At 36.9% G+C, this 27,561-nt stretch overlaps 1 protein-coding gene across 2 annotated transcripts in view; it reads right to left on the minus strand.

Annotated features, from left to right (window-relative positions):
- CFAP20DC (CFAP20 domain containing) overlaps positions 1-27,561 on the minus strand; it is a 191,345-nt gene that overhangs the window by 90,653 nt on the left and 73,131 nt on the right. The window contains exons 5-7 of one of the 2 annotated variants that reach the window (XM_040994742.1): positions 25,794-25,908; positions 17,122-17,278; positions 7,227-7,391 (exon numbers count right to left, since the gene is read on the minus strand). In XM_040994742.1, coding sequence (XP_040850676.1) covers positions 7,227-7,391; positions 17,122-17,278; positions 25,794-25,908 — 437 coding nt within the window. The remainder of the gene's footprint in view (positions 1-7,226; positions 7,392-17,121; positions 17,279-25,793; positions 25,909-27,561) is intronic. The other variant, XM_040994743.1, reaches the window with a different exon arrangement.

The raw sequence follows: 27,561 nt of genomic DNA on the forward strand, positions 1-27,561 counted from the left end.
GGGGCAATTTGGGGAGTGAATCAGTGGATGGAGGATCTCTGTCTCTTCTTCGTTCTGCCAATCTGCCTTTCCAATAAAAATAAATTTTTAAAAATGGTAATGATAAATAATTACTTGAGTATAATTGTGATAAAAGCTATTGAAGGGACAGATCAAACAGGGTAGAAGTGTGGCATGGTATACTCCAGTGTCAGGGAAAGGACATTCAACCTGAACTAAAGAGTTGACAGAGACTGGATCCCCACACAGCTTTACCGTTTCTATAGGTGAAGAAACCATAACGCACAACGTTTGAAGATCTGTCTACATTCAGACAGGAGCTCAGAACGCAGTGTTCCAACACCGCTGAGGGTCGTTTAACCACGCATGTCGCTACCCCTGGTGAACCAAGAGTACATCCAGGAATTTCTTCCCATCTTCACTACTGATTTTCAATGCAAGTCTGTATTCTGACTTAAATGAAAACCTTGGTTTTCTATCTGAAACATGGACTTATTCAGCATCAACAGAGGTATATACACAGACTTCATGAATAAATAAGTCACTGCATGTGATGAGGGCTAATGGAGGACAGAACATGAGAGTATAACATTCTGTTTTGGAGGGCAAAGCCAAGGCAGAGGGACAAGAAATGGCCTCTGTGCTTCAGCAGGTAACGTGTACATGACAAGCTGGATCCTGAAAAATGTGGGAAAATTGGGGCTAATTGCAGAGTGTATGTCAATTTAAGCTATTTTAATTAGAGAAAAAAATTTCAGACTTGGAGGGCTTTAGTCTGTAAATCCTGGAAGCATAAGGAAAAAAGGGATAGGTAAATGGCTAAAGGAGGAAGGATTTTGAGATTAAAATCAGGTTTCGACTTCTGCAAATAATTAAAACCAGTACTTTGCCTTATCTCATTAAAATAAAGCTTAAGATATTTTTGAAAGACAATAAAATAATATTAAAAACTAAAATTAGAGTATCTTTCTTGTAGAGTAGGGCATTAGACAATGTAAAAAAAAACAAAAAACTTTGTGGTTTAAAGTTAGGCTATGTCAACAAGATAAGAAGTAATAAAACACAGGATATTAATTTCTTCTCAAACAATTTATTAAAAGTCAGAAGTAGCCTAATTTTTGTTCTTTACTCAAAATGAGCAAAGAAACCAGCTTTATTAAAGAATCATTTTATTATCTCAAAAATGACGCATTTGGATAATGAGAATGGTGCATTTTGAATAAAGAGAATACTTTATTTATAGGCTTGGCTAGCTAGTATTCCGTTATTTGGGCCTGAAAATACAGCAATTTCCTGTACTATGGGAAGACTTCCCAGGAAGATGATACTTAAACTAGTTAGATTGCTGCAAGGTAGTCAACTGGTAGAACAGAATATTCCTGTGAAATGTGATCACCTGGGCACATCTCAGCTCTAATGCTCACCAATTCCTTGCTTTTTGCCAGCCTCCACATTATCCACCAGATCATGATGATGATAATATTCACATAAAAGGATATGAGAAAGAGTTACATGGGAAAAGTTAGGTGAGTGGTCTAGTGCCTGGAACATAGTAAAATTTACTAAACATCATCCTGATCATGATGATGACTTGCCCAGAAATGCCCTTATCTGCTCAAATCACTAGCTAGCATTTCATTCACTTATTTAATTACTCAAACAAGAAATATTTACTGAACTCTGATAATTGCTTAACATTGAGTAACTAGGGGATATAATAATAAATAGGAATTTAATAGGTATTAAAACTCACATTCAAGTGAAGATGACTGCAAATGCATTTAAGTAAAAAAGAAAATACCAGGTCTGATAATTTCTGTGTCAAAAGCGAAAATGTGACAGAAGGCGTGTCTTGCATAACAGGGGCTATTGGGACTCACGAATGATTGTAGCCCCAAGTTTTTCCTTAGTAAAAATGTAAAAATTGACATTCCAATTAAAATATTTCAAAATTCCTAACATAGTGTAGATAAGTCTCATATATTGCCCTACTATGCTGTGAATACTATAGTTGTTCAAATATATATTTACAGATTTTATTTTGGAATGAGATTTGGATATACCTCATTATTTTGCCTGTAAGTACTGATAATTAGAGATAAATTTCAACTTTTAGAATATTCTGGAATACCAAAAAACATAAAGAAACAAGAAGTGTCACACAAGTGCCCTGACATAACAGTTTCTATTATATATAAATCATGGATACTATTTGAAAGTTTAACTTCGCTAGTATAAAGAAGGATATGATATTAGAAGTAAAAATCTAATCTCTTTAGTCCAGTCTCCACTAGTGCCTGTTCTCAAAGATGGCTACTGAATTTTTTGTAGTTTCTTAAAAAAATTAAATGCATATTATGCCTTGGTGACTGTCTTTCACATCAGTGTGGTTACACTGAAACAGCACTCAAAGTTTCCATCTGTGACTGTCCCTGCTTGGAGCTCGTTCCAGAATATCATTGATAGAGCAGGTTATTTTTGTACTGCTGCAGAATATCCTATTATGTGGCCAGTCATTTTCATACCATACACAAGCAGTTTATCTCCAGAATTTGATTACAAGTAATACTGTGAAAAGTAACTAAAAAATATGTAAAGGTTGGTATAAGGCAGCCCTGTAAAAGTTAACAAATTATTTGTTATTAAATGCATCTCATTTAAAATTATGCTTCATACTATTCATGTTGATATTTGGCACAAAGTTCACAGAAAAACTAAAATTACTAGGTAAGTATTTGGTGACATTATTGCTGCAACAGATTTCACAGATGCAGATCAACGCTCATACTAAATTCCTTTCACACTTAAAACAATTTCAAATGAAGGAATCTGACCATTTATGCTTCATTTTTATGAAGACAAGCAAAGAATACATATAATTCAAGTGTTAGATGACTGAGTTTATTTTGAATTATCATTAGACATTGGAATTTAAAATTGTGCAATCCTTTTAACCAGTAATCAATCCTAAGACAAGGCTAACCAAAGATCTTACTTTAGAAACTAGGAAATTAAACAATACATTGGCTATTTTTTCTCTAAAATCAGAATCTAACTATTTCTTTTGAGGTTCTTCTACCTCACAATTTTTGTTATGACTTGATTTGAATCTTGATTTCATAGTGTGGAACCCAAAGAGGCAATTCTAATTCATCAATGCCAAAGACAGATTTCACATTTTTTATTGGATGCATTAATTTATCCATTTCAATTGTGCTAGGAGCTGGGGCTGTCAGCCTCATCTTACTTAAAAAGGAGTAAAAACCCAGTAAGATTGTTTCTGTTGGAAGGAAGGCCCACTGGGAAATTGCCTTCTAATTTTTAAGTAAATTACTCGTTTTGATTTGTACTTAGTGGACCACTGCTTCTTGTCATGAGTAGCTGCATGCTCAGATTCAAAAACCAGACTTCATTTTCTGGTTGAATTAAATTGGGGTCCCATTAATGAGAAGATTATTATCAGATTCCACAGTCCTTGGTGGACTAACGGTCGTTAGCTAATATGTAAATGGAACTGACAAAGTGAACAGTGTGCATGTGTGGCATTTGGGCAACACTGTTGTTTGGGGGAAACACAATTATTAATTTCTTTTTAAGTATTACTGAACAAGTTAAATAACTTTAAACAAAATACACTCCAAAACAATTAAAGTTTCAAGGTTTAGTCATGGGTTTGTATGAAAATTCTAGAAAGCATACACTGGAACAGCTACTTCTTTCTCTAGAGGCATCCTTGAGACTTTTCAATATGTACACTCAGAATAAAACATCACAATTTACTTGAGTACTATAATACTCAGTTATAATAGCAAGTAGTCATTTTCCCATACGGTTTCAATCTTATCCCTGGGAGTCTATTTTCAGAAGGACACAAAAACAATGTTTTCAATTAAGAAATATTTCCTGGCTTTTTCACGAAAAAAAAAAAAAGAGCCTGTCTTTCGGTATCATTCATTAGCTACATCTTTCAAATAAAATAGCTTAGTAGTTATCAGTACATCTACTTAAAATAGGCCCACAAATGGAAAAATCAGTGATTGAAAGCATAGAAAGAGGTCCAGAAAGTACAACGTATGTTCATGCTTATGTGCAATTACATTTACTTATGAGTAACAACAATAAACCCTACATTTATGAATAAATAAATGTAATTTGCATTCACTGAGCAACACTTTTGAAAAGTGTTATTAGATGATAATTACACAATTTCTGTATATTTGACTCAAGCTGACATTATTATACATTGAAATTGCATTTGTGGAATCTGCAAAACAGAATATCCTCTGTGTAAACTACATTCAAATACAGTCTTTGAAAAAGTTTGTTTAAATATTCAGTTAATGATGCAATTAATACTTCTAAAAATTCTCCTTTAATCTCACATATTATAAGTATCTTTGAACTTCAAACAAGAGTTAGATTATCTGTTATACAGTCTTGCATTTTATTTAAAGACATAATTAGTTCCAAAACCATTAACCTAGAGAACACCTAGAATTGCAAAGTTATCAGACATGTTTTACAGATTAGTCATTTCTGCTATTGAGTTATCACACCATAGTAGATACAGATATAGTTTAAGTTATTAAAATTGCTTTTTTTTTTCCCATTTCTTTTTATGTTGAATTCTCCATTGAAATTAAATCGTGGGCCCGGCGGCGTGGCCTAGCGGCTAAAGTCCTCGCCTTGAATGCACTGGGATCCCATAAGGGCGCCAGTTCTAATCCCGGCAGCCACTTCCCATCCAACTCCCTGCTTGTGGCCTGGGAAAGCAGTTGAGGACAGCCCAAGGCTTTGGGACCCTGCCCCTATGTGGGAGACCTGGAAAAAGTTCCTGGCTCCTGGCTTCGGATCGGCATAGCATCAGCCGTTGCGCTCACTTGGGGAGTGAATCATCGGACAGAAGATCTTCCTCTCTGTCTCTCCTCCTCTCTGTATATCTGACTTTCCAATAAATAAATAAATCTTAAAAAAAAAAAAGAAATTAAATTGTGACCCAAAGTGTCTATATAAGAAGCTGTGGGAAAAGTGAGACTTTTTCACCTTTGTATTTATTTTTCTAAGTGAATAGGGATTTCATATATTTTTTCTCTCTAAATATGGTAGACTTAGCATATACACAAATTCTCCCTTTATGTGCCTCATTATTACAGAAAAACAAAACCCACACAAAGTTGATAACTTTCCAAGCAGGTAAGGTGCATGGATTGTTTTCATTATACATTCTTCCTACCTTCATTTAAGTTTCAAAATCACAAGACTAAAAATGGAGTGCCCATTCAGACTGTCCTTTGCCATAGTTTATACTGAAAAAGTTACAAAACAGGTCTCAACTCTCTAGGTATATACAATTGAAGATTTATAATGCTCATGAAAACTGACATGAAGAAAATATCTCTCAGAATAAATGAACATGTGATGAATATATAAAGGCAAGTAAGTGTTTCTGCCATTTCATCATAGTAAGATCCATTTTTCTGGTTCTGTTCTGACCTGCCTCAAACTTGGGATGACCTCTCAACCCCATGAGAGTCAACATGTTCTGCCAGTTTTTCCCCTGGTTTTCCTCCCAGGGCCACTTGCCAGTCTGGGCCGGGCCATGTGACACAGCCTAGATGACTGCAAAGAGATGTGAGGTGTACTCATTTGTGCTCTCACTGGACTTCAAAATTCCCCTTGAATCCTGCTATCAAATTCAATTTCTCCAAAGGTATCCCTCTCTTGTCTTAGAAACATGAAGCACACTCTTGTGTTGTTTCAGCACCCTCTGTTTACTCAGGCCATATGAATTCCCTGGGAAATTTACCCTCGGATGCTGCTTTCCTTTGCTCAAGTTGTTCTGCTGCATCTTACACTTCCATAATGATCTTGTTTATTTATTTATTGTAGATACTTATAGGGACATACTTTGAATAGCTGTAAAATCTTCTTTCCTGATAAATGATCTTTACAAAATGTCTCGATGTTTCTCACATGTAAGGAGTGAAGAACTGCCTTGTATCTTAGAGAACTAGAAAAAGTTCACGGAAAAGGGCAATACAAATATAAATTTATTTTGCTGCAAAATATTTTTGAAAATCTGTGCACACTTTGTTCACAACAAACATTTTCAGTGAACTTGTTGAAAACCCTTCATGGGCATGGATCTCAAATTTTCAGCATGAAAATTAACTTATTTTTAATTCCATTTTCCAACAAACTTGAAGTACATTTTCACAGAGGCTTAAAAAAACCCTGATTAGCTTTATTTGGACCACATGGAGTTTCCAAAAATTTTTACACAATATTTTAAAATACACAGTACTTATGATGAACAGATCTGGTGAGAATGGGCCAACACTGGTTAGAGCTAAAGTGCAGCTACCTCTGCCAGCCTGAGCGTAGGCCTCCAGTAGGCCACATCCTCACCATTCCCTAGAGCTCCCTTTTAGGAGCCTGGCGTGGTCATTTACAGTATCACTTACTGCAGTGTTGCTGTTAGTAGGAGAACACTTAGTAACCATGTATTACTGAAACACTTCTTTGAAGCACCATCTCTCCTTCCTCTAACCCACTCCCCACTATTGAACCTGGAAATATTCTTATGTGACAGGGCTGTGTGTTCTCTCTTACATGTGGGAGGTTTTTTTTTTTTTTTCTAATTTTTAGTTTTTAAAGACTTGCTTTGAATTCTGAATAGTGATTTTTACGAAGGGTGGGAGGAGAGAGACTGGGAGAGGCAGATTAGGAAAAGGGTTCTAGTCACACAGGAGTAATAGCTCCCAGCAATCTTCAGCAAGGTATGAGGAGGCCCGTTCACAGTAATGTCTTGTCAACTATATGGAGATGGACATGGAAAAGGGTAACGAAGTAGAAACGCTAATTATGCTGACTGCCCAGTTGGGTCCGTTTTAAGTCATTGGAATGTCTTAAAGTGTTGCACTGTGCCCCAAAAAGATATTAATCAAAAATTAAATAAAAACAGTTTAAAATTTTTCAAGTGATATTCAAAAAAAAAAAAAGGGGGGGGGGGGAAGGTTCTTAGGTGCCAAACATCAAAGTAACCAGCCCACTTTACTCATTCACTTTATCTTCCTGGCTTCAATAGTGACCTGAGTTTTCATTCCATTGCAAGGTGTTTGGCCAGGACTGTGTAAGAGCTAAGGATACAGAAAAATGAGGGGTGGCACCCTCTTTAGAAAGATGCCGTCAGATTATGCTTACAGTGTGTATGTCTGTGTACGTACCTGATTCTGCTGAACTCAGAGGATGACCTCCAAATTTTATCTCTGTTTGGCGGAGTTTGGTCATGTTGAGCAGCAGTGTGACGTGGGGCACATCTCGTGCTAGTTGGCAGCTTCGGGGAATAATGTCAGTAGGTTCATCTGTTGGAAATGGAACACCATATACAGCTGGAAATAAAGACAAACATTCATTTCCAAAATGTAAGCCATCTCTTCCAAATGGACATGTCCTGCAAATGAGGCCAATTACAGTTAGACACACTCATGAGTTAATCTTTTGATCTGGATTGACTTGCCTGTAAAATGAGCAGGACCATTTCCCTGCTCATCTCCTAGAGTTGGGAAGATTCAATGACACAAATCTATAACATATGGAACAGGTTGAGAGAGCTGTGGGCCAGAAGAACATTCAGTGGAAATATTTCTGAACTGTTTTTCAGTAGTAGAGGTACCACATCACAGAACTAGCTTTGTTATATTCTGGTTAAGATTTCTGGAGTACCTCTGTTCACTCATATAAGGTCAACAAGTGTAATGACCATACAGGATTATGTAAGAAACCCACAGCCACTTACAGGACTAAGTAAATTTTAACATTCTATTTTTAAAATAAACTCAGATTTCTAAGAGGTTAAAAAGAAAGAGTAAAGAAAGGGTAAAAAGAAAGTTTTCCACATACCATTTTCTCAGTTTCCCCTGATGCTAACATGTTATGTTTGAATACTTGGAAGGAAAAAAGCTTATTAAAAAGTAGCCTTTAATTTCATTCATATATGAGATATTTCACTTTTCTTGTTAATAAGTTTTCTATTCAAGCTCTTAATCCTTTTTACTATAAGTGCACTTTTCCCTATTTATTTAAATAAACTTTTTTCCGATGGTGAATATATTAAATTTTGTCATTTATAGCAGGGAGAATAAAAAGTAAAAAGCAATTTTACTGTACATATCAAAGGCCTTACAACTGTTCATACCATTTTATTTCGCAAATCTGAAGTAAAAAAATTAGAAATTAAAAACTGAGAAATCTTACTAAATATTAGTTCTAAATTTCTAAAAAATTTTTAATTTCTAATGACAAAATAACTAGAAGGAAATTTATCAAAAAGTAAAATATCTTTTAATCCTTCATTTTGTATGTGTGTGTGTGTGTGTGTGTGTGATTTTTAAAAAAAGCTTATCTATTTATTTGAACAGTTTAACTACAGAGGAAGGAAGTAAAAGAGGGAGGGAAGGAGAGAGAGAGAAAGGAAGGGAAGAGAGAGGGAGGGAGACATTTTCTGTCACAGCTTGACTCCCCAAATGCCCATAGGAGTTGAGGATGGACCAGTTTGAAGCCAGCAGCCAGGGACTCCACCTGGGTCTTGCAAGTGAATGGAAGGGATCCAAGTAGTGGGGACCATCATTGCCGTCTTCTGGCACCTTAAGCAGGGAGCTGGGTCAGAAGGATAGTAGCTAGGACTTGGATTGAGCACTGTAAGAGGGAGTTTAACACACTGTGCTTCAATTCTCACATCTATTTGTTTTGATTTATGAATGAAAATTTTAAATTTTAAAATGTATTGAAAAACTTGTATATATACTACATATGTGAATGTACGTAGTAAGAAAGATTCAACGAGTCTTCAAAAAACACCCCTATGTAAGTTCTTACATTTAAAAAATTAAATGATGGTAAAAAATATTTCTGTGCACCTGAGCCATGTTTTTCTACCTGGATCCTAATGTCCTAATCTAGAAAAGGAAAGTGAATCAGTTAAGTAAAAACTTAGGTACTCACTGGCAATATGATAATGGTTCTTAAGTGTCTTGATGCTCCAGACACTTAAAATGCACTAAATGGATACATATTATTTTCCAGGTGTTCTCTGGCCATCCATTGTTTGTCACTGACATTTAGAAAATCAAATCAAATAACTGAGTAAATAATTGTTAGAGGAAACATTTAGAAAAATAACTACAGAAGCTGAAGTCTCTATTTAATATGTTACTTTAAACTCCTCTGAGGCAGAAAGAGATGTGACTTTCATATCAGTGCCAACATTGGCAAACCATAATTTTTTATTAAGAGATGAAAACTCTGAAGGACAACACGAACCTGAAACAAAATGCTGAATTCTAAATTCTATAAAGGGAAATCATGAAACCTATGTCTGATAAGGTTCATGTGTGGAGTATAGGATACAAAACCAAAGGAGCTTGAAATGTACCCAGCACAAAATTTCACTGGTTACCTGGGAAGGGACAGACAGACAGCAAATATCTGGATCCTATAAATCTCAGAGCTCAGATGGAAGACAGAACAAGGTAGAGTGTTAAAAACTTCATTCTGAATCTTGTAGGAACAAGGTTCATATGCGTCTCAGATTTCAAACTAAAAGGCTCCAATCCCCTCTGTGCCATTGTTCTTTTTTATGCAACTACTTTTGCTTTGCACCCATCATTATTTCACTACTCACTGGATTGTTCTTTGGGAGAAACTGCAGATAATATATAAAACACGGACATAGAAATTTTATCAACTGTATTTTAAAAATGAAGAGTAATGATTTTAAGTTTTAACAACTACTGGTTCTCAAATTTTCTCTGGCATTTCATGAAGGGGAAGGGGCTTTAATCTCATTTTGGGGAAAGGAGAACAATGAAGAAGCTTCCATTAGCCAACAGTGAGATGTTCTACAGATTAAAAATGGAAGTTAATTCTCTTCCTCACCTCAAACTACCGCTTTCTTCATCTTCAGTTAGTAACCCATTTAATTTTATTTTTAGCATTTGCAGATTATTTTTAAAATATGGATTAATTCTTAACAGAGAATTGTTAAAAAAAAAAAAAAGTAAAGAGTACTGAACTGTGAGTACATATAGAGCATGACCTGTCTTAATTCACGCATTTACTCATTCTACTGTTCAGCCTCTAGTACGAGCTCATTTCCTGTGCCTGTACTACATATGAGGCACCGTGTAATGGCTGGGAATCTAGGCAGGGGCCAACAGTGCCCTGTCCTTGCATTCTTGAAGTTTATATCAGAGAAGACAAAACAAATTAAACCATAAATAATTTTAATTCTGTTAAGTGTTCTGAAGAAAAAGTTCAAAATGGTAAAAGAACACAATTGCTGCCAGATCAAGTTTCACCTAAGGACACACAAGTTGTGCAGGCAGTGGTCTACTGAAGTGGGGTGACTGATGGCAGTCATCTATGGGGAGGGGACAGAACAAAGGAAGATTGTTATTGCCAAAGGACTTCAGGTACTTTCTGAATGGAAAGAAAGAGTTCAGCCCGTGGGTGGACAGAGTGGGAGAACCCCAAGGATCTGTTGTGTACAGCACATGCTTTTAAGGAAGAGTGTACATGGACAAAGCCCCATAATAACAGCCTGAGCTTTATTACTTGCAGCTCCAGTTTTTGTACAGTTAAATCCTGAGAAATGTTCTAGGCACATTTTACTTGGCTATCACAACTTTTTCCCCAGGTCCGAAAATGAACAGAATTGGCAATCAGAATCAGAGATGGTAAAGGCCTGTTTGTATTGTTCTTTCCGGCAAGTTCTATCTTTTACAGGGGTCTGTGTATGGAAAATGCAAACTGCCTGATTAAGTGTCTGGATAATGACACAGTCAAATCTAAAGTGCCTTCCCTGACAAAGCTAAAATAATGCTGGCTGGAATGGTCACTTCAGAATGGCACAATGGCACATGAAGAGGAAGGCTATGAGAAAGCTGACAGGTCTGGGCCTATAGCCACCAAATACAACCAGATGGTGGGACTGTTTTGATGTCTTCGCTTTCAGTAAGAGTGTATTATTAGAGTGTTTCACTTGCTAAACCCATTTGCTTTGCTTCAGTCATAAAACCGTCATACTTCATCATTCTGTAGGTGTTTAATATCTTCAATGAGGATTTTAACTACCTTTAAAATTAAAAAAATCATTTTTAAGAGAAACATAAAATACTGTATGCATTACAAATCATCACTTCACGGTAGGGAGACATGCCTTGTAAACTTGTGACACTTATAGGTTTTCCTAGGTTTGTGACTCCACCCAATTCACTTTAAACATTTGATAATAGTTCACTGGTGCTCGACTTGCCTACATTTATCATTTTTATCTGAAAGCAGCCTGTAAGTGCCTAGCACAGTGCCTTATTTATATCAAATTTTTTTATATCTACCTCCCTGAATTATGAGTTGAGAACTAAAAAAACACAAAGGTTTCTGTTAAAGTATTGCAATAACACCTGTTCATTTATTCGTTTGACATACAACTATTAGGTTTTCTCCTGGAGCTGACATGGATTCATTCCATACACTTACAAGTTTACCATATAATATAGAAAAAAATTAAGCAGCAATAGACTAGAGTGGTTAGGAGTATGGGTCTGCAGCAAGGCAGCCTGAGTTCATACCCTACTCTACCACTTATTAGTTGTGTGATCTCTGAAAAATCCACTTTGCTGTGCCCTGCTCTTATTTGTAAACATGGATACCAAAATGTACTTCCCACAGTGGAGAACTATAATGATTATCTAAGGTTTAAATAATGATTAATGTATGTGAAGACATGACAATGGTGTTTATAACTGCTTTATATTAATAATAAATAAATATAGTTAATAGAGAAGTGGTATTAAGAGATAAATTTAATTTGCTGGAGAAAAAGACTGGGATGTATGCATAGTTTCCCATGAACTTTTAAGTCCTCTTGTACTCTGTAAATTACTTCATCATAATGAATGCGAAACCAGTACATCTTCATATGTTTTTTCCAGTTATAAAAATTTACTTGAGCTATACCTAAAGCTTGGCTTTCCTGAATAAATCATGCCCTTACAAATTTTCAAGAATGATTTGAACATAAAATCAAACATTTCATTTTCTACAATACAATTTCGTGGGTCTAGGGATCCATCCCATCCTCTCTCTCCATTTTCGCCTCCTGCCATTTTTCCTCTTATCATGCTAGCATAGGCCCTTAATGCAAGTTATAAGTTTAACTTTCTGATATCTAAGTGTATCATGGCACAGTAAGTATAGGCAAAAGAGAAGTATCAAATAATAAATTTTAAAAATGCTTTAGGATAGTAATGAGTGTTAGCTTCTTTTTCTTCTGTTTCAGAGACTAGACTTCTCATTTTTAGTTTATACATTTTTGTTCTTAAATCTTTGTAAGCTCCTAGCCTAATGATTTTGGCCTTTTTTCACTTTGTTCTCCTTTTCTCTCCTGCTTGTACTTTTTTTGACTGGTATTTATTCCTTCCTGCTGTCTTTGCTGGCTTCCTTTCTACTTTAGAAGGAACAGGTTTAGCTATCAACCTTGCCAACCTCTTCTTACTCTGTTTCTTCGCTGCTCAGGGAGCTCATCTGACCTTCCTCTGGGGCATCTTGGCAGCGGGGAAGGCCTGTGCCAGGTGGTGCTTGTGGGCTGCAGCACATCAAGAGCCTTTGTAAAGCTGGCTGCCTGGCATGGCTGCCCCTCTTGTCACCAGAACTGCTAGGACCTACTAGGATCTGTGGTAGATGGCAGGTTCTGATTGTTTTGAAGTTTTTAGTGTGTTAAGTATTTTGTCTCCTTGTTAAAGTTTATTTTGGATGCTACTACAGAAAGACTTGTCCTTGAAATGTTTGAGAGGCGATGTCCTAGTATAAGTAATATTTCATAATACATGCAAAAAATAGATGATTTCCTTCAAATTATGAGTCTAGCTACACAAACAGTAATACCTTGTTTTTGTGGGATCTGCTAGTTGCTGCTGGGCACCTCTGTTCTGCTGAGATCACATTATCTTTCTGTCCCTGGAATGGTTTGCTAGGCAAGGGCATTTTGAGTTCAACTACACCAGAGGAAGGAGTAAGAAATGCAACCTTAAATTGATACGTTTTGGGTACACTGTGCACTCACCTGTTTGGAGAATGTAGAGGAAATACTCAATAGAGTAATAATACTTATTAACAATACTGCCAATAAATATTAAAAACACCAAGTTATTGTGGTTACTGAGGAAGGCAAACCATGCACTGTTAAGGAAAGAACAGTTAGAGGCTTGGCTGTAAGTTCAAGCCCCTGTGCCTTCAGCATCCCTGCCTCATTTGTGGGCCTTGATGTCCTGACCTACATTATTACAATGATGGGTCAGAGAACCTTTAAGGTCCTTTCCTCCTGGCTGAGCCTGTTTAGGCAAAAATGCAGATATTCTTAGTTTTGTCTGTGGCTTCTGGATAATTCTGTCATGTTGCTTGATATTCAATAAGGGTTTATCGAGGAGACAGTGAATAAAATGAATAACGGAATCACTAATTCACCAAACTAAATTCACTGACTAATCAAACATTGATGAGAGATTACCAATACCAAGTGCCAGCTAGAGATACCCACAAGAGGCTCTCAGTCTGAAACTACACCATTGATTCTTCTTGCACTTAGGAACACAGAACACAGATTTACCTTTCAGAAATACTGAACTGGGGAGCAGGGAGACCTGTGAAATCATCATTGGCACAGCATCATCTACTTACAGAATCGTTGCTTGTTCTCTCCTCTTTCTCTTATCTGTCTACACATATATTTGGTATTTACTTTATACACAGAATGATATAAAAGAACCAATAAATCAGTCATGTAAATGCTTAGCAACACCAGTCCATGATTCCTCAGGAGCCAGTGAGGTAATAAACTGGCTCGGCATGCCTTATTACTTGTCCAGGCTAAGTCATTCCTCTGCATAAGGAGAAACTGGTTACAAGCTTGTGCAAAGGTTCCAATCATTCACTTTCTAGTTTATCCCACTGGTAAACAAGGAATGGCACAGGAATTAGGGAAAACCTGTTGGCCTGATAAAACTTGAGCAGTTCTACAATGAAATGGTAACAGCTTAGATAAGCTAATAAAGTACTGAGTTCAAGTGAGAAAGAATTTAATACAGTATTTTAAAATCAGATCTCACTATAGAATCTTACAGATCAACAAGGCTTTCTTTGGTAAAGTTCTTAAAACTGACTAATCTGTCTCTGCACATTAAAGTGACCTCTTCTTCAGTAAGAAAGACAAAGGACGCCATTAGTCAGTGTAATAGAGATGCCCCAAACACAGCCAGTCTCCAAACTGTGGCACTCTTACTCAATAGCAGCAATGCTATCATAGAGTTGTTATCAGGATTAAAGGCATTCGTATCAGAAAAGAGCTTAGGATAGTGTCTAGCTCAAGAGATAAAGCTGCAATCATTGTCCCCACTGTCATAATAATTATCATCGTCATTATCCTTCTATCTCTCCTATGGGTAATCTTCTGGATCAAAGGCAATCATTTTGCCCTATACTATGTGATTCCTTTGTCTTCTTTTATTTGTCTTCATATCACATTCTTGTCATGTTTAAGCTTTTCTAGTTTAGTAAGTGCATGCAGAATTCAGAGGACAAGACAGCACCCTGTGTTTTTATTTACGTCATCTATGGTTTGCTTCCTGGCGTAGTATTATAGTCTACATGCCAGGAATCACCTTGAAAGCCCTGTCCTTGTTCGTGCCGTGAAGCCATGCCTTTACACATTCATGCTCTTTCCTCTGTCTGAAATGCTTTCTTTTCTCATTGTTCCATTTTCTGTTCTCACTGCTTAAGAAATAACTACTTTTCCTTCATGACGCACTTTTAGGAAAGTTAACTTCCTGGCTCAGGATATCCCAAGCAAGGGTCCCTGGACAGAAATCAAGCCATAAAGTCACTGTCATTGGTCTACGATAAATATGTCAGTCTTTATTCTGAAATTCCTTCTCTCTCTCTCCCTCCCTCTCTCTCTCTCTCTCTGTATGTGTTTATGTATTAATGTCCTATCACTTAATTTTGAAAAATCAGAATAATTGGAGTTTTACTTGGTTGTTTGCTTTCTCTGATTTGCTGATCTTAAGGCATATTCAACTTTTTTTTTTTAAATTTGCCTGTGACACTCATGTGCCTCATCAAATAGCTCTAATAAATGTCTTCAACAAAACATTTACTGAAGTAAAGCATGACAAAATCATTCTTATTTTATAGAAGCAATATGTTTCCCTAACTTGGAAAACACACAGATTACTTACCATATATATTTCTTTCCTCCTGTTAGTTTTGACATCTATCATGTGTCTAGTGCAGTTTCTCCAGAAAATAAATCCCCTGAGCCTGGTTATATGATGTTAGGGAGGGAATCTGGGGTCCTACAGCAATTTGTACAAGACTTTGAACCATCTTTCTAGTTTTGTAGCCAAACCCTTTTGTCTTGTGGCTAAAGACTGCCAATGCTTGAGTCTCAAACTCATCAAGCCTTTTTAAAAATCATTCCTTCCACTTATAAAAGTTAAGGACATCTGTTGATTCCTCATCAGTAATCCTCATGCTGTGGCCTTATACCTTCTCAATTTTCATATCACAGTTTTAGTGGGGGTTGAGAATAGATCAAAGATTAAAACATGCATTGAATTCACCACATTTGAACCATTAGTTTATGTTTAGAAGATTAATCCAATTGTGATTCACCTCCTGTGATCCAGTGTAAACAGGTGTGTCCATAAATTCTGAGGCTTTTTATTATCTGGATTCTCTTTTTTGAAAATGAGACCCTTTACTTTTTCATTTAGGCTTACATGGTATATAAGGTAAACAGCCTAAGCAGCCGCCCTTGTTACCTTGTGATGCTTTGGGGAGCTGTTAAAACACTACTATGTTTCATTATTATAGAAAATGTATAGGTATAGTGTTCTGAACAACAGAGTGAGCCTCATAAAGATTTTCCTGACGCTCATCCAGATGGAACACAAGTCTAAAGACCAGACAGAAACTTCTGAGAAAGCACCTTTGACATCTGAGTGCCACCCTGCTTCCTGGGCTGCCAGAATTGATTTTTAAAAATAATCCCAGATGAAAATCAAAAGGAAGCATCAACATGCTTTTAATACTTTTGGTTGCTCATAATCCTCTTAGAAGTACCTTATGAATTTTAGGAGTGTGAGTTACCTGCGGAGTATATTTATTAATTGAATTATGAATCATTAAATGTACATATTTGTAGTCTCTCCAGAAACAGGAAGACCTCAAGTCTCATTTCATCTTACCATGATCATTAGAAAGTTATGATGATTTGCCTCCAGCGACTTCATGAAATGCTCACAGAGGGGTAAAATAGTACAGTGGACAGCTAAAGAGCTTTCTGGATGCCCGGTATCTTCTGTAAACTCTTCCTGGTTTTGTAACTTTCCCATATAATGAGTCCTGCCTCCCAAGTCAGCAGACATCTGCTTTGCCTGTGCTCCCTTATATCGTGGAACCCCTAATCTCTAAATGAAACATAGTCATACAAGGCTTTGCTCAGTAGAGAGAAATGTGAAGAAAAGGAGTCACTTCCAGCAAGTGTGGTGGGGAGGAAGACATCTTGCTTTCGGGGGCTGCTGTAAGGAGTCAGCTTCGTGGTGTGGCTGTCAGAGTGTCCGTCAAGCTGCAGCCCTCGGGGGTCATCCCCATAGCAATCCTGTGCTTGGAGGAGTTGGGTGTGTGTTTGGCTATAGGCTTTGAATCTGACTTTCTAAATGACCTTGATCACCTCTAGACTAATTTCCTTAAAATAAATTCCATTTCTGTTTCAGTCACCTAGAGAATTTCGTTGTCTGTAACTAAGAATCCTAAATCAGAGAGCATGAGTTATTATAATGAAAAGCAAAAATAATCATCAGGAAAAAAAAAACCACACACATTTTTACAACACTCAGTTATAGTAAAAGTACTCATCCACAATAATAAGATCAATATGATTGTGGATTTATTTTAGCAAAAATAAAACTGCTATCACGCACCTACAGTGTTGCAAAGGCTTGGTTCATTCATTAAAAAAAAGTTCACCAGAGAATTTAAAAACTGATAGTCACTTTAACATACCATCTTTATCAGCTGTGTCTTGAGGCTTGGATTTTAAAGTGAAGATCTTCCGCAGCTTACAGTTAGCTGAGACAATAATTCCATCCAATGACTGGAAGACAGCTCCCTTGAATATTTCACTGGTGAATGCTACCAAGTCAATGCACAGATTGCACCACTAAAATAAAAGCAAAGAGTAGTCAGTACTTTCCATTCTTGCATAAAATGACCAAGTCATTTTAACACACAAAGTCCAGGGAATTGAAGCACTTACCTGAGTCAAACAGACCAAATCCATTTTCTCCTTTTTGAAAAATCTCTCTGTTGTGGCTTAATTTTCCTTAAAAATTTGCTTGATATTCCCTGAAAAATCACCATATTCTAACTACCCACTGATCATCTGACTACAGCGCTCCCCACATGAGACAAGGCTGTAACGACTTTGGGAAGTATCTCCCTAGCAGTAGGCAGTGAGCTAGTGGGAAGTTAACTGCAGGTACCTTAGAGCACTTAAATCTTGAAAATCAGGGATAAGTAGCCAATTGTTGATTTAAGAGGACTAATTTCATCATAATTAGCCACTTATATTTGTTTTTTTAAAGGCATGGAAGAAATTAGAAGCTGGGTTTAAATTATGGCCAGTGCTATCTACTTAGAATGAATTAGCGTATTGCACAGAAAGATTCTTCTAAAGAATTTGTAATTATGCCTTGGTGTGTTCTGATTGTTTGAGTGCTCTTGCAGAGACTAATTTCTACCCATTAAACAATTAGATACCTCAATACTACAGCAAATGATCTCTCAATGGTCTCACTGAATTAAAGGGAAGAGAAAAATAATTTTGCGAGAAATTAAGGCATATTTGAGACTGCAGGACAAAAGGGGTAAGTGACTTTTTGAAATTAAAAGAAAAGTAACATTACTCATTTTTTAAAAGATTCATTTTATGTATTATAAAGGCAGAGTTACAAATATAGAGAGATCTTCCATCTGCCAATTTACCTCCCAAATGGCTGCAATGGCCCAGGCTGGGCCAGGCTGATGCCGGTCTCCTGTAGCGGCCCCAGCACCTGTGTTATCCTCTGTTGCTTTCCTAGACACCTTAGCAGAACTGGACTGGAAGTGGAGCAGTTGATATGAGATCAGGTATCTGTACTGGGTGCCAGCAGTGCAGGCAGTGGCTTTACCTATTATGCCACAATAATAGTCCCTGTATGTACTCCTTTAAAAATGTCAAGCTTTTCTATTATTTGTTTAGAATAATAGAAAATAAATCTTTTTTATTATTATAAACAAATAAATATTAAATAAATGTTTATTGGAAAGGCAGATTTACAGAGAGAAGGAGAGATAGAGAGAGGGAGCCATCCACTAATTCACTTCGCAAGTGGCAGCAATGGCCAGATTGCGCCAATCTGAAGTCAGGAGCCAGGAACTTCTTCTAAGTCTCCCATGCAAATTCAGGATCCCAAGGCTTTGGGCTGTCTCTGCTGCTTTCCTAAGTCACAATCTTTGGAGCTGGATGGGGAGTGGAGGAGCTAGGACATGAACTGGTGCCCATATAGTATGCTAGTGCATGTATTGTGCCAGGTTCGCACTACAGAAGTTTTGAAGAGGGAGATATTTTCTATGTGAAAATGTTGATTTTAATATAGAGTTGAGCTTGAAAAATGTTTATATAGTATCAAAGGAAGACACAGTAGAGTAAATTATTGATTGCATATATGAAGAATGCTTTCTTTGTAGATGTTTCTAGATTAAATTTGTATGCATTTTTATTCCTCAACTATGGGATGCTCTAAACTGTTAGGGTACAAGGTGCCTAGAGTAAGCAAAGGAGGAAGGGAAGACTGGGCATGATGAGACTGAGTTGACCTACAGGATGGCGATCACTGAGAGGAGGGGGTGTCTTGGGGACTGGAGGTGGGAGGCCAGGTTCTAGGTGAGTGGAAGAACCAGAAAGAAGGCCTTAAATTTTAAGAGAAATGTATCACTGAGGTTCTCAGGAAAAAAAGCGCAGCCACCATCTGTGGAAAAGATAAGGGGCTGCTTAAGGGGACATGTGGCAGAATAGAGAACAGGTAAGCACAGGAGGGCTAGTTGAGTCTTCTCGTCATCTAAGCATAAAGTGAGGAAGGCTGGCTGGAGGGCTGCTGCAGGAAGTGGAACAGAGTGGAAAAGTCCAGTAGTTACGCCCTCAGGCGAAACATCATGACTTGGTGAAATCCAGGCTCTAGGGAATGGAGGCTTGGCATTTCCAGTCATTCAAAAGTAATGATCAACATTGTTCTATTAACATTCTTGTGGCTGTATAAATATAGTTCTCCTTCTTAAAAGACTTAATATCATACTCATCTACCCCATCAGTAATCCTTTTCATCCTTTTTTCCTCAGACACGGCAAACATTTATTTGGTATTAGACACGGGGCATTGCTCTGTGGATACATATAAAAATGACACAGTTCTCTCTCCTAGGCTAGGCAAAGAGCATAGTATCCTCTTAACACAGTAACTACAGAATGGGGCTCACGGAGGGCAGAGAAGAGAAAGGATGGGAAAACCTTTTCAAACAAAACTGAATAACTTCCACCACGTTATTATATGCAATTAGAAGCCGAATAATGCCAAAAATTGTATGCTAAATTCTGTCCTTTGTCACCTCATCTCATCTAATCATCCAGCAATTCACTTCACTGTTTCCTCTTTGTATTTTTAAATGACATTTAAAATTGATTCATCATACTTCCTGCTATGGTAGATAAAATTTTTGGCTCACTTACATATCCTACTTCTTTCAGTTCATCTGTGCTAGATAATTTCCTCTCATTTGCTTTCTTTTTTTCCTTAAAACTCATATTCTGTGCTTTCCTTCTCATGACCATGTAAATATTGTACACAATTAAGTCAAGTTGAGCTGTGATTACTTTTCCCTTACACAATTAGAATATTTTTTCCATTAATAATGGGTTTTAAAAATAATCTGTTACATTATCTTTGATGCTGCTTTTGTATATAGAAGAAAGGCATGGAGTTGATATCTGAGTTTGGTTTTGAACAATAAATAAGTTTTTCAGGCACAGGGAAGTGTAAATTTGCTGGCTACCTCACCTTGGGCCTTGCCCCTTTATTTCCTGCTTGGATGGATTCCACAGATGGCACCTCCGTCAAAACCTAACTCACACAATGCTTTTATCCATCAGTCATGCTGCTTCCACTTTTCCTGTCTAGACTCAGGTATTATGGAAAGTATTCAACATACAATGGGGTACATATGTGTTTAGATGAATGTATGAAGACCTGTCCATACATACATGTCCACACCCATACATTCAGTCTTTCATTTCACCATTCAAATGGGAACTAGTAAGTTTATTTAACAAATCTACTTCCTGGAAGTTCAAATGAGACTTTTTCCTGAAAAAAAAATGGGAATCGCATTCACAAATCTTGTTTGGCTAGAGGAAATAGAAATTATTTTCTGGTTTAGCTGATATTTATAAAGGTCCCAATTTTCATAAGCTTCAACATATACCTCATTATTCATCTAAATGCTAGGATATATTTTCCAAAGTTTTTGAAAAGAGTACAAACTCTCGACTACTGACAGATAGATTATGTGAATTATATTTGATCTTTATAAAATATTATTTTCATTATTCTTGGTAATACCATCCACTCTTAACATTTTTTTTTTACATATTTCCTGATATCTAATCACTGTATGCTTCCATGCAAAGAACTCTTGACCCACACTGTTCACAATTTAGGTTTCTTAAGAAGTATGAACAACAGAGTAATGTGATACATCTGTTTTGTTTTTTACTTAGATTAACAATTGAATTTACAGTACTTATCCCTAAATGCAGATTTACATGGAGGAAGTACCTGACGAAGGATGACAGAATTGATTTAGAGCATGAATTTCTAGTTTTTACCAATGCATTTTTGCTAATATGGCTGTAATATGCTGTTGAAAAGGCTGCATATGCTATGAAAACACACACACACACACACACACACAGAAGCATTCTAATACATGAAATAACAAATTATTGGTTGAGCCAACACATTTGATCCTCCAAGTTTCTATTCTCTGCCATTACTTTAGAAGTGATCTAAAAATAACTGGCTTTTTTTTTTTTTTTTTTTGGTCAGTGTAGAAAGAGTCGCTAAGCTCTAACTAGTTGCAAGCTCTAACTAGCATGTCTTTCTAAAAGGAAATGACAAACAAGAAACCACAATTTCATGACCTGGCACTCCTAAACTATGTCTCCTCCTTCAATTTTAGTACCTCACTTGGTATGCTGCTATCCTACAATGGTACACAATTAGGGTTTTAAGGTGTTTATTGATATGTTTTTAATTTTTCACAACAGATCAGGTTACAAGAAGAATGTTGTTCATTTGTAAGCATTTGGGAATAATCCAATTAACTTTTTAAATTGATATCTAATTTAATTCCCCTGCAAACAACATACTCTGCATTTATTCAATGTCTGAAAACATTGTGAGATCTGAGCCTAACATTTAGTGTATCTTGGTGAATATTCAATCTGCATTTAAAAATACTGTGTATCCTGCAGTTTCTAGAAAAATGTTCTACAAATGTCAGATGTGTCAGGTTAGTTGACAGTGTGTTCCAAGTCTATGTCCAACGTGATTTCTGTCTAAATTCAAGGGAGGGATCTTGAAATTTCCAGGCACACTTACGTATTTCTTTTTTACCCTTTAGTTCTGTTATTTTTTGCTTCATTAATTTTGAAGTTCTGTTATTAGATTGGTACACATAAACGATTGCCATATCTGCTTCAAAATTTAATCCTCTTATCATTTTGAAACAGCTGTGTTAATGCTTTATGTCCTGAATTCTATTTTGTTGATACTTTATCTTTTCCTATGATTAATATTTCCGTGGCATATCTTTTCATTTGTAATTTATCTGTGTATTTAGTTAATGTGTACTTCTTATAAACAGTATCCAACTGTGCCTTGCTTTTTAGTCAATCTAATAATTTCTGTCTTTTAATTACAGGGTTTAGTTCATTTCCACTTAATGAGGTCTTTTGATGTGTTTCCATTTAAGGCTATTGACTTTGTCTTCAACTTGCCCCATACATTCTTTGAAAAGTTCCAGATTCCTACAACATTTGGACTAAAAACTATATATTGTTTCTTTTAGAGTCCCACAAGGATACTTTTAAAATTTTAGAGAGATGCAAATGTTGTGTGGAGAGAGACAGACAGACAGAGATAGAGGCAGGCAGAGATTTCCTACACACTGGTTGACTCCCATAATAGATAAGACTGGACCAGGTCAAAGCCAGGAGCTAGAACTCTGAATGGGAAGTTTCTAATTAATCCTTTCAGTATACTCACATTTTCCTTAGACTCCTCAAACATATTTATTAACTCGTCTTAAAGCCCTTGTCTTTTCATTCCCAAATCTTTGTCATGTCTGGGTCTGATTTCTTTTTCCCTTCCTGCTTTGGGTCATGTTTTCCCACTTTGTATATCTACTGATTTTATTTTTATTTTATGCTGAACATCCTGACTGTTATTATAGCAGTGTCACATTATTAAAACAAAATATAAGAAAAAAGTTAGTTATGAAGTAAAGAGAAGTTTATTTTGGCTCATGGTTCTTGAGTTTCAAAGTCAAAACAGCATGATCCTGGCTTTGGCTTTGGCAAGGGGCAGATGGCAGATGTTGGTGCATAAACAAAAGAAGGATCATCTGCTGAATCAATAAGGAAAGAGAGAGAGGAACTTAGGTTTCTATAATTCTCCTGAGAGAATTATCTTTCTCCAGTGTTCTAATGAACTTTATAACGTTTTTAACCCTCTGGGTACCATTTACTTATAACTTCAGGGTTTAAAGTTCTGTATGAACTCAGTGGCCAAATCATATTCAAACCATAGCAACTATGATGTTGAGTTTCTGAATTTTGTTTCTTTCTTAAATAGAATATACCAGGGTCAATGATGTTAACATTAACCTTTTGCCTATAACAGCTGCATTCCATATTGCAGCAGGCTGGTTTGACTCTGCTGCTTCATTTCTGAGTCAAGTGTTTGCTAATGCACTTGGGAAAGCAGTGGAAGAGGGTCCTTGTCATTCATGTAGGAGACCCTGGCTCCTGGTTTGGCCTGGTCTAGCCCTGATGGTTATGGCTACTTGGGAAGTGAATCAGCACTTCCCAAGGTGAAGGATAGGTTTATCTCTGCAACTTTGCTTTTCAAATAATTAAGAACAAAATTCTTTACAACCTTAGCCAACTTGGTTGGACAACTTAATATTTTCCTTCAGCAACACAGGTTTCATAGACCATACTAACATGGTGTTCACCACAGTCCATTATCTGTAAGTGTTGATATACTAACTTTCCAGGAGTATTAAAATCTCCTTGAGGAGAACAACTATGTGTCATTATCTTTGAATTCATATCATCTGACACAGACCTTGACCCACAGAATATTCAGTAATATTAACTTATCTCTAAGTTTGGCATGAGAGCCATAACTCATTTGTTAGCACATCAGGTTAATATTCCTGAAGTGCAGATCTGACTGAGTTTCCTCTGCAGTCCAACAGCTTTAATGGCTTCCCTTTTCCTACCATAGTAGTTCTGCAAGAGAGGCACATGCATCATTACGGGATTTCATTTATGGCACAATGTGACTATTCATATAGGTGCTAGTTTGTGTCCCAGCTGCTCCACTTCTAATTTGGATCCCTACTAATGGCCCGGGAAAAGCTACAGAAGACAGTCCAAGTGTTTGGGCCCCTTCCACCTAAAAGGGAGACCTGAATGAAATTTCTGGTTCCTGGCTTTGGTCATATAGGGAGTGAACTAGCAGACAGAAGATTTTTCTTTCTCACTGTCTTTTCCATGCCAATCTGTAATTACTTCAAATAAATAACTAAGTCATTTTAACAAAAAAAAAAGTGGAACATGCATCATTTGAAAATGATTTTAGATGGTACACAGGAATTACACTAAATAACTTTGGATGACAGAATAAGAATTTCCCTTAGACTGGGTATTTGCCATAGAAGTTATGATGCTCATAGCAAATATTGGAGTTCCCGGGTTTGAGTCTTGACTCATTTCCCTACAAGGCATGTGTGTTCCTACAAGCCATAGATTGTGTTCTGGTTCCTGCTTCAGCTCCAGCCCAAGCCCAGCTATTCTGGGCAACTGCGAAGTGAATCACAAGATAGAAATTTTGCCTTTTTGGCTTACTATGCCTTTTGAATAACATTTTTAGAAGTTTCTCTTCCTTAGCTCTTCTCCAAGCCTTCACACATATCATCATCCATGATGAACTATTTTTAATAGAGAGTAGCCCCTGGGACTAGCCTAAATAGGTAAATAGAAAGAGTACCAAGCTAGAGTTTAAAATACTGTTTTGTTGTATTTATTTTCCATGTTAATTTTTTTGCTAGCTATTTGTAAGAATAAGACTGGGGTGGCTATTATGGTGTGGTTGGTTAAGCCACCACTTGGAATGCTTATGTTTCATATTAGAGTACCTGGGACTAATTTTTGCTCTCCCAACTCACCTTCTAGCTAACGTACACCCCAGGAGGCAGTAGATGATGGCTGAAGTGTTTGGGTCCCTGCCATGTGGGAGACTTGGATGAAGCTCTTGGCTCCTAGTTTTAGCTTGGCCCAGCCTTGGCTGTTGCAGGAATCTTGGGAGTGAACCAGCAGATTGAAGCTTTCTCTCTCTCTCTCTCTCTCTCTCTCTGCCTTTCAAATAAAAAATATACTTTTTTAAAAAGAGTGCTATAAGTTTGTCTTATAAAATTCAATCAAAAAGTGAGTAAGTTTTAGGGAAAGTATTAAGCACCTGCCAGAAAAGGTAGTACAAAAACAAGGTACTGAGGATACTATTAAAAATGAGTAAACTCGGGCCCGGCGCGGTGGCGCAAGTGGTTAAGTCCTCGCCTAGCACGCCCGGGATCCCATATGGGCGCCGGTTCTAATCCCGGCAGCCCCGCTTCCCTTCCAGCTCCCTGCCTGTGGCCTGGGAAAGCAGCAGAGGACGGCCCAAAGCTTTGGGACCCTGCACCCGCGCAGGAGACCCGGAAGAGGCTCCTGGCTTCGGACCGGCATAGCATCGGCCCGTTGCGCTCACTTGGGGAGTGAATCATCGGACGGAAGATCTTCCTCTCTGTCTCTCCTCTCTGTATATCTGCCTTTCCAATAAAAAATAATAAAAATAAATCTTTAAAAAAAAAAAATGAGTAAACTCTGGGAAAGACTAGACTCTCAAATTAGACCCTTCAGAGGTTATACCAAAGACACAGCTCCCTGATCTTATATCAGAGGGCTAAATTGCAGGGCTGATGCTGTTAGGGCTGTTTCTAAACCCAGCAACAATGATTAACCCATTGCTGGTTTCTAACATGCACCACACTTTCCATCTTCCAGGTTTTTTGCACATCCATCCAGGACATGCTCAGTACCAGCTCCCTCCTGGTGCCTGTCTTCCCAAGGTCAGATGGATTTCTTTCTTTTCCACAGACTAATGAGCACCCTTCTCTCCACAGTGCTCCCCATCGCGTATGAATTTCATTCATTGTTTATACCATCATGATTGGTAACCAAGTTACGTACAGAAGATCCAGAATTAAAATCTGCTGAACTGAATTTAATAATTTAGGTGAAATTTATGCAACACTTACAATTTTGCGCTTGATCATGAAGAGTGGGATTTTTGCATGAAGAGGGGTAGAAGACAATTCCTTGTGGACTGTCGATAAATATAATCTTCTTTTAATGTTCCCTAAATCAGTAATTCTGAAAAAGGAGAATGAGAAAAGGGAAAAGGTTCACATCAATTTAATAACCACTTCTTTGGATAATCATCAAAATAGCAGAATTTATCATATAGCCTCATTTCAACAGGGAAATCAAATAGAGAATTTAAGAATTGCTGTTTTCTTTCAAGAAGTAATACATTTTCTTCCTTAAATTCAAAGTGCTCACAAGCCTGAATGTATAAATCCACTTAATATGCTAATTTATTTCAGTATCCCACACAAGATTTCCATAGTCCTCCAGCCTATGAAAAAATTCAATTTGTATGAAGTGAAAAACAGCTAGCCTTTAATAACCTGGCTTGTTGCAGCCCCTTAAGCTTGTGTTATCTTGGGACACACTGTCACCTACTAAATAGGAAAACATTATGGGTTTCTTTCCTAAAAATGCACCTGTCATTTTATATAGGCTCTTTGTCTGCTCAGAGACAGACACAAAACACTGACTGTCGGTTTCACTTCCTAAGCACATATCTTCCAGCCAGAATTATAATACACAAGTTTATTGCTCACTATTCAGGTCAACTCATAGTGATATCAAGGACATTGAATTTGAACATCTTTAACAGATTTAGACCACAGCCATAATCACACAGAATAGGTTTGTTTCAAATTGATAGAGGCTCATTTTTATGTTCTGCTTCGTTTGGGTCTCAGAAGTAACACAGCAGGCTTAAAATTTCCAAATTTGTCTTAGGCTGCAATACTGTAAAATTGGTGTGTCCTTAAAGACTGCTTTTTTAGTTGGGAATCAGTGACTTTTTTCTCCATTGTTAGTAACTTTATCTAGGTAAACAGCACCTAAAGTAATAAAATTTCTATCAGGTAAACTACTGTGTAATATTTACAGTGCAATTAACTTCTTAAAAAATCAACATAGAATTGTTATAGCTCTTCTATACATCTTTTCCTACTTTTTCATTTTAAAGACTTCTTTATTTGAGAGACACCAAACAAAAGAATATCTTCCACTAGCTGATTCACTATCCCAAATGAACACAGCAGATGATTGGTCTGGGGCAGGCCAAAGCAAGGAACCAGAAACTCAACTCTATTGTCCCATTTGGTGGCAGGGACCTAACAACTTATCCTCTGCTTGCCTTCCCAGGTACATTAAATAGCAAGTGGAGCAGCTGGGATTTGAATCATCACTTCGAAATGAGGTGCTGACATCACAACTGATGGACAGCTTAACTCACTGCATCACAATGTCAGCCCTTCTCTCTCTTATCATATCATTATTGCCTCCAACCAAAATAGTCGACCTATCTTGTTGTGGAAAAACTATCATAATACAATATTAAGCAGAAAATGAAGATTTTACAAAAAGTTCATGGAAAGTCTATATCATGAAAGAATTACACATACATTTCAAAGGCATTTCTAACACTTCATTGGCATATGGAATGGTAGAAATATTCTGTCATTCAGTCACATATTCAGCAAACAACGAGCCAGGCAACATATTGGGAACATATACAAGGTCCTTTTCAACCTGGAGCTTCCATTTTAATGGAAAACAAAGGTTGAAAAAATATAGAGACAAATACATAAATATGGGTTTTTAAAATGCAACAGAGGAAACAAGTAAGAACATACTAAGAAACAATCTTCTTCAGATAGTACACCTGGT

This window comes from Ochotona curzoniae, unplaced genomic scaffold, assembly GCF_017591425.1.
Source record: "Ochotona curzoniae isolate NIBS_2020 unplaced genomic scaffold, NIBS_Ocur_1.0 contig_908, whole genome shotgun sequence".
NCBI classification, from domain to species: domain Eukaryota; kingdom Metazoa; phylum Chordata; class Mammalia; order Lagomorpha; family Ochotonidae; genus Ochotona; species Ochotona curzoniae.